Source organism: Kryptolebias marmoratus, linkage group LG11 (genome assembly GCF_001649575.2).
Source record: "Kryptolebias marmoratus isolate JLee-2015 linkage group LG11, ASM164957v2, whole genome shotgun sequence".
Taxonomy (NCBI): domain Eukaryota; kingdom Metazoa; phylum Chordata; class Actinopteri; order Cyprinodontiformes; family Rivulidae; genus Kryptolebias; species Kryptolebias marmoratus.
The window spans coordinates 26,414,369-26,422,618 of NC_051440.1; the positions used below are offsets into that span (position 1 = coordinate 26,414,369).

An 8,250-nucleotide genomic window follows, 5' to 3' on the forward strand; every position below is an offset into this window, starting at 1 on the left:
CTTCTGAGAGGAGACGCTCTCCGGACTCTCAGGTTATGGCCAGAGTCTCCACCTGAACAGATGTCTAAGACAGTCATAAAGAGCCGAGCCGAGCCGAGTCGGGCCGAGCCGAGTCCGGCCGGGCCGAGCCGGGCCAGGCCGAGCCGAGCCAGGGACTTCTGAGAGGAGACGCTCTCCGGACTCTCAGGTTATGGCCAGAGTCTCCACCTGAACAGATGTCTAAGACAGTCATAAAGAGCCGAGCCGAGCCGAGTCGGGCCAGGCCGAGCCGAGCCGAGCCACGGACTTCTGAGAGGAGACGCTCTCCGGACTCTCAGGTTATGGCCTGAGTCTCCACCTGAACAGAGCGTGTCCCTGAGGATGCCCTGGGCTTTCCTCCTACACTGCTGTGTGATCACATGACAGGATGAAGCCTCCGTTTATCACTGTGACAGTCATTGATAAGGACGCCTTTAGGCCTAACACATACCAGCTAAAAACCTGAACTTCTGCTCACAAATACCAAGTTTAAACCTGGCAAGATTGTCTTGTGATTACGGTCTTACTAATGTCATGAGAATCCAGGTGCCTCAATAAGAATCTTGAAGCTCTTCATGACATTTTCAGTTAATTTTCTGCACCTTGTTTCACTTTACAGAAGTCTAAAAGGATCAGAAGTCACCAACAGAGGCACACCTCAGAAACAAAGCTCTTATCCATGCTGACCACTAAAGATTTAGGAAGTGTGAACAGCTCCGACTCACGCCATGGCCACGTTGCTGCCATCGATGATGATGTGCCTCAGATCTGGGTTTCCCGGCTCATTGGGCAGGTTCAGGATGTAGGGAGTCCTCAGAGACTGGTGGAAACGGGCCAAACCGGTCACTGGGGGGGCCGGGGGGTCATTGGTAGGAGGGGTCCGGCCCGTGGCCCCCTGAAGACCCGCGTGGCTGATGGTCTGATAGGCAGAGGCTCTGTTGATGGGCTGAGCTGACTGAGGAGGGAAAGAAAGTTCATGTTGTGAATCAGAGTGAATCTTAGCTGAGCGTGGGGGGAGGCGTGGGGGCGGCAGCAGCTCGTTCTCAGCTCTGCAATCTAAAATCTGTCAGCGAGACTATAAACAATGAAACTGCAATATCCTGTATATACAAACAAAAGGACAAGTATAAAACATGAAGCAAAGAAACACTTAACACTAAGTATTGTCAGATTATACATCATCACTCCTGTTAATTACTCATATGATTACTGTGAGGTTTAAAATGGTTTGTAGTCATCTAATGTCTGGAGGGAGGATCAAACCAGTGACATAATAACTGTAAAATGGTTCTAGTTCCAGCATTAGAAACTGTTTTATGGTGAACACAAAAAGGTAAAAGATCACCTTCAGATGTGTTTTAAGACATAAACCGATCTGCTAAAATGAGACGTTTTAAAGCTTTTTTCTGTCTCTAACCAAACACACACATCACTTCCAGGACAATATTACCAACTAGAAAAATACTTACACTCGGGGTTGAGGCCAAGGAGGCGGTGGGGGCGGTCAGCCACTGCGGCGTGCTGCGCAGCACCGTCACGGTCTCAACCTTCACCGACCCTCCCAAAGTTTGAGTCCCGCATCGAGACAGGTAATCCCTCTGCGGGACCCCTCCCCCTCCACGTGCCAGGTAGTCACTTCGGGATCCTGACTGCGTGGTGTCCAGGGGCGCCATGGTCACTATCCGAGATGTTCTGCCATCTGCTGTTTTGGAATTAGTGAGGATGACATCATCATCATCATCGTCGATGGTGATAACCTCGTAGGTTCCTGCTCCTCCCTGGGCGCTGGAGCTTCTCTTGATGGTGATGGCCTGAAATGAGGATACTGGAATAAGTCATCTAGGACAGGAGAAAAGTTGGAAAGAAATCCAACAGATCCACTTCCTGCTGTTGGTCTGAGGGTTTAAAACTTGTTTCTGTCACAATCTAAACTCTGACACAGCAAAATTATAGTGCTGAATACTTCTTGGGAGGTGGACTACCCGTTGGGAGGTGGACTACCTGTTGGGAGGTGGTCTACCTGTTGGGAGGTGGACTACCTGTTGGGAGGTGGACTACCTGTTGGGAGGTGGTCTACCTGTTGGGAGGTGGACTACCCGTTGGGAGGTGGACTACCTGTTGGGAGGTGGTCTACCCATTGGGAGGTGGTCTACCCATTGGGAGGTGGTCTACCCATTGGAAGGTGGACTACCCGTTGGGAGGTGGACTACCCATTGGTAGGTGGACTACCTGCTGAGTGCTCTTCTCGCTGCTGCTACACTGCCGTCGGTGACCCAACCCGTTGCTGCTGCCTCCAAGATGACTGGGCTTTATGTTCTCCTTGGACCTGCCCAGGTCCCCCAACGCCCTGCCAAGCTCCTTCTCTCTGAAGCATGAGACTGTGGAGGAGGCTGATGATGAAGAGGAGGAGGAGGAGGAGGTGTCTGTGGTACACACAGAGTTAAAGTGTCTCTCGCTCTCTCCTCCTTTCAGTTCCTGCTCACAGAGTTTAGTTTCCTCAACTATTTTCTCCAGGAGGAGGAACGTGTCCTCCGTCTGTCCTGTCGCCTTGACCACACGCTCCACCACGTCCTGCTGGTAGCCCATGGTTCTGCAAAATAAAAACAGACTTCAAGTTCATTAAAGTTCTTGTTTTTAGCTGGTTGTCAAGAGAACACGTCCTCTTTTGAAGACCAGAATGTTCATATTTTGGACAGAAAAGACAATTGTTTTGAGAGCGGTGTGAAGGAAGCGATTTACATGAAATTAGATGAAGAAAGTCTCAGCTTCCAGTTTTCTAGAACCTACATTGAAGCATTAGGCACGATACCAAATCAGTTTGGACCTCCTCACACTTGTTGCTAACTTTAGCTATCCGACTGCGACCACATGCAGTCAAATCACCCAAAACGGATTCAAAATAGTTTTGTAAAAAAATACAAATGTGACCAGGCCCTTTTATTCTGATTCATACCTTCATGCATCTTTCTGTGAGCCACACAAACTCAGACCCTAATGACCCTCAGGAGGGAGGGGAGGGAGACTGATCTGCATCTCATGCAGTTTAAGGCTTGGAACTCCACACTGTGCAGGTTTGAAATGAGAAAGCTCCCTGAATGGGAAGAAAAACATCTCCGACTACAGAATACAAGTTTAGTTGTTTTTTTTTAACAATAATTAATATATTTATATATATTACAGTTAGCTACAGGTATAATACTAAGTATAGTCTGACTTGTTTGGTTCTGACCCTTTTTCTGTGCTTTACAATGAAATAATTCCCTCAGAGAGAAAAGATTCCCTGCCTGGGAATCTGTTTGTATCCTTGAATCAATTTGTTGATTAATATCACCCACCATCATGGAATTACCTGGGTATGTTGGTTTCACTGTCTGTTATAAAATATCATGCACCACTGGATGGATTTTAATAAAACATTCAGAAAGTAATTATCGGATGTACAGCAGATTAACTTTAGGAGTCAACTCAATACAAGATGGCCGCCACAGCTGATCAACTTTAGCAAACACAAAATTGGCAACAATCAGTCAGTTGTACAGATACGGAGCTAAAACTTGGTGTGGTAGTAGCTGAGAGTCATCCCCAACCCATCCTCTGAGCTCTAACAGATGGCATAAAAACGATTCTGACAAACGGGGAGACATCATGTCAAAGTTTCTACCTGAAAAAGTTCACCAGGCAGCGGAGGTTTGTCTCTGGGCTGACTGCCTCCCCGTCCTCCGAGCCGCCCTCAGCCGACTCCCGTGCGATCGGACCGAGCTCCGTGTTTGATTTAGCAGAAGAGGAGAGTGTTGAAGAAGCCGAGGGGGTTTTGGATCTACAGCTGCTGCCGCCTCCGCCGCCCCGCCCCTCCCGGTCCCTGGGACGCTCCCTCGCCGTCCTCTCAGGCGACTCCTCTTTGCGTTCCAGAGAGTACTGTCTCTTTGTGTCTCTAGTCTCGCTCTCAGACGAGCGCCGCTTGTGTGAGGGTCGGGTGCCGTTGAGTAGAACCACCTCAGGACCCAAACCGATCCCCCCTCCTGCTTTGCCTCCTCCGGCAGCAGACCTTGGAGCGACTCCTTTCTCGTCGAAGCTGGTGTCCAGGATGCGGTTGGAGAGCTCCGTCACCGGCGTGCTGCTCTGCGAGCGGTCCTGGTCAGCCTCCGCCGTGCTGGGGTGCAGCGCCTGGTTCAGCTGGGCACCAGAACAAAAACATGATTCAGTCTGTCAAATAATCCCTTAAACAGTGAGAAACTAACAAATAAAACCCCACAAATACCCAACTTGTCTTTTTAGTTGAAATAATAAATCCGTTTCTCCTCTCAGAAGTGACACAAAGTGCAGCACATTTTAACCAGTCTGAGGGAAACAAGCAGCTCAGGTGTTGAGATGAATTTATGAACTCTGAACTGTTTGCTGTTCAAGCTGTCTTGTGTTGCTCAACCATGGGATTGTTATATGATTTGTTAAATACGGTTAAAAATCACATCTGTGGTCATTTGCCTGTTAGCAAAATATCTCATGAACCAGTGGACGGATATTAACCTGATTCAAGATGGCTGCCACAGCTGATCAAACTTAGCGAACACTAACGTAGCTAAAATTCATCCTTTGAGCACAAACTGATCGCTGAGATCTTTGTTCCTTAAATGGCTGCTAATTCATCGGAGGTGTAAGCACCAACCAGAGGTGGTGTGTTTGAGCTGGTGGGGCTGTGAACCAGTCCCAGCAGCTCCTCCTTCAGGGCGCTGGGCAGCAGCAGAAGCTCCATCGTGTATTTATCATCCCGTTCCTCCACGAAGGACTTGAACGCTCGTTTCACTGTGGATTCTCTGTCGCTCGGCAGACTTCTCTTCTCCTGGACACAAACACACACAGCAGGAAAAACTGAGCGCTACTCCAGACTCACGGTCTGCGTTACATGTTAAAGGTGAAGACAAATGTCCGTTACTCAGAGCCGCCTGTCAGGTTTTACAAAGATCTGGGTCAAAATCCTAAAGTAGTTCCTCGTGTTTTTATAAAAGCAGCAAATATTTACATTTAATGATGTGGAAGCATTTGACCTGACAGGCCGATCACAAGGTGGGAATAATGAATGATGCTAAGGAGGTGAAAGAGAGAAAAGTAGATCAACTTTAAAAAGTTAGTTAAAATATTAGAAGAAGAGGCAAAATACAGAACAAACAACCAGGGACATGTAAAGACAAAGAGGACAAACAGAGGGACATGTAAAGACAAAGAAGACAAACAGAGGGACATGTAAAGACAAAAAGGACAAACAGAGGGACATGTAAAGACAAAGAGGACAAACAGAGGGACATGCAAAGACAAAAAGGACAAACAGAGGGACATGTAAAGACAAAGAGGACAAACAGAGGGACATGTAAAGACAAAAAAGACAAACAGAGGGACATGTAAAGACAAAGAGGACAAACAGAGGGACATGCAAAGACAAAAAGGACAAACAGAGGGACATGTAAAGACAAAAAGGACAAACAGAGGGACATGTAAAGACAAACGGGACAGAGAAAAACAGGACATTAGGAAACAAAAACGCAGGTGAACTGGTTTTTAAAAGGGATCGAGGACGTGAAGACATCTTTATTCGTTTCCAATGAGGGGAAAAAAAGTGAAATATTTCAAAAAGTCTGTGACAAAATTTACAGCAGGAATGAGATGAACATTTGGATGCATGAACGTGTGAATGCTGACTGGTTTTATTGTTTTCTGTTCATCACATTATCACAGAATAATCTGAAAGGTTTCTGAAGAAATGAAGAAACTTACTTGGAACAGAGCAACAAACTGCTGAACTCTGCTCTGAGCCATCACCACAGGCTCAGCTCGGCCCAGGAGCCACAGGCGGCCCGGCTCGGGCACCAGAACCTCAGCGCTCGTGTCCCGTACGAGCCGGTCCAGGAAGAGGCCCCGGGCGCCGGCGAAGATGCAGTGCATGTCCGCGGGATAACGCTCCTCTTTCTGCAGCTCCGGGTCACACAGCCCTCGAACGTACTCCTGCACGGAAACAGAAGCTCTTCAGCAAACGACACGTTTAATCCGACATTTTCTTTAGTCTGGAGCCAAACGGAGTCCGGCTGAGGAAGCAGGAAAGTTGATCAGGATGTCAGGGATGAGCTCAGAACACGACAGCTCCGTTGGAGCAGTAAAAATGGAGGACTTGGGGCGAGTCAATGGGCTCAAATATTCCAAGAAATAAATTAAATAACTACCAGAAAAATTCAAAGAGTGGTTTTTTTATCCACATCCCTAAAGTGAATAAAGGCGAGGTCCTGGTGTGGAAACAGAGTCATGTAAAGCTGACACACACGCAGGGACTCTCCTGGATGGGCTGGATATTTGAATGAATCAGCTGCAGGAGCATTTATTACAGCTGATGATGTCACTTTTATTTTTACACCGATGTTAAAGAAAAGACTCATGTGCAAAATAACTCAACAATGACCCAGAGAGAGAAAAAGAAGGAAAGTTGTTCTTTAAATACTCACAAATTACAAATAAAAGGACTTTCCAGAAGTTCACACAGCATTAATAAACAGATGAGTCGAGGAAATGTGGCTGTTTATAGATATCTATAAATAAATGTTACCTCCTTAAAATTACTCATAAAACAATCCTGAACTTCATCAAAGTTTGAACGTGTTTCCTCCAGCAGGTTGCCAATAAAAACAACACAACTCCTTAAGTCTTATATAAACAGGACTGCATGGGATTAACAGGAATTTATGGAAATAAACCTGGAATTTTAAATACTGAAGGTTGGCCTTTAACAGGGATTTTAATTTATTTCAGTGTAATCTGGACTAAACCAACCAGCTGCCTCATACAATGAGAAGTAAACGATAAACGGTCACCTGGACACGTGGGGACAGATGGGACACGTGGGGACACATGGGGACAGATGGGACATATAAAAGGTTTTGTTCAGAGTTCTAAATAGTTCTGTTGTTAAATGCGGTTTCCTAAAATTCAGGCCAACTAAATATTTCTAATAACCAACAGAACAGAGCTGCTCGTGCAGACATCGACCTCCGACTCGTCTGCCATGTTTAGCACCTCACAGCCGGCGGACGGGGACACTATGGTTTCCACGTCTCAGTCTCGGTTGACCGGCAGAGCCTGGAACAGCTGCTAAAACTCACCAATAAGGTCGAGACTCGTGACACAAGATGCAGAAGTGCAAGTGGCGCTCTTGTTTGGGAAATCACAGAGAAAAACACACACTGAGACCCAGATTCTGGTTCTGATGGTTAAACCTCTAAATCAGGGGTGGGCAACCCTGGTCCTCAGAGCTGCTGTCCTGCATGTTTTCCTTGTTCCTCTGCTCCAACCCTCCTGATTCTGGGTTAAATCACCTCTTCATGTTCTGCAGAAGCCTGTTAATCACCCAGTGATTCAAACCAGGTGTGTTGGAGCAGAGGAACAAGGACAACCTGCAGGACCAGGGTCGGCCACCCCTGCTCTAAATGCATCTCAGGGTTATTTGTGAATAAACAAAGAATGCCGTTACTTTCTGGTCCCAGAAGTCCAGACTTGATGAGGATGTAATGGGAATAAAGTGGAAAAGTCCGGAAGCATTTATGACACCATGTTGTAGTGAAGGATTGGTCCTTATCTTACCTGATCCCTACCCCATCCCAGACTCATCCTATGGAAATTACGGAGTGTGAAGAGCCGAGTATTTAAAGGGGACCTTTTGTTCTTTAATCAGACTCTGCTGACTCACCTCAGCTTAAATAAATTAGCCTAAGAAAAACTCTTTGTTGTCCTCTTTGTTAAAGATTCCACAACAAGGAGCTGAGACTACAGCAAAGGTTTTAAAGTGTTTTAGGACAGAAACGTATTGAATTATTTCCTCAGGTGTATTTTCAGGTAAAAGATAAATAAAACTGGAACAACATTAACTTCCTGTGTGGAGTTCCCCAGGTCCAAATGTCCCCTGAACGCGTCACAGTGTAAATATAAAATGTTGGCAGAAATTAGGTCAGCACATGGGCCATTCCATTTTATGGTTTACATCAACAATTTCCCCCAATACAAATATTTAATGTGAGTTTACAGAACCTTATAATTCTACAATCTTTGTTCCTGATTTTACTGTACAATCCTAATTCATCGAGATTTTACCAAATCCCTCGGACTGAACGGGTACAGGTCTGAACGGGTACAGGTCTGAACGGGTACAGGTCCGAACGGGTACAGGTCCGAACGGGTACAGGTCCGAACGGGTACAGG

The 8,250-nt window shown here is 46.4% G+C and overlaps 1 protein-coding gene across 1 annotated transcript in view; it reads right to left on the reverse strand.

Annotated features, from left to right (window-relative positions):
* The window catches only part of n4bp1 (nedd4 binding protein 1), a gene marked incomplete in the record, with an annotated part of 25,479 nt that overhangs the window by 13,329 nt on the left and 3,900 nt on the right, over window positions 1-8,250 (reverse strand). Inside the window, 6 exon segments of the mRNA XM_017441581.3 lie at window positions 744-973; window positions 1,488-1,829; window positions 2,248-2,608; window positions 3,680-4,191; window positions 4,682-4,855; window positions 5,785-6,012. Of these exon segments, the coding sequence (XP_017297070.2) occupies window positions 744-973; window positions 1,488-1,829; window positions 2,248-2,608; window positions 3,680-4,191; window positions 4,682-4,855; window positions 5,785-6,012 (1,847 nt within the window).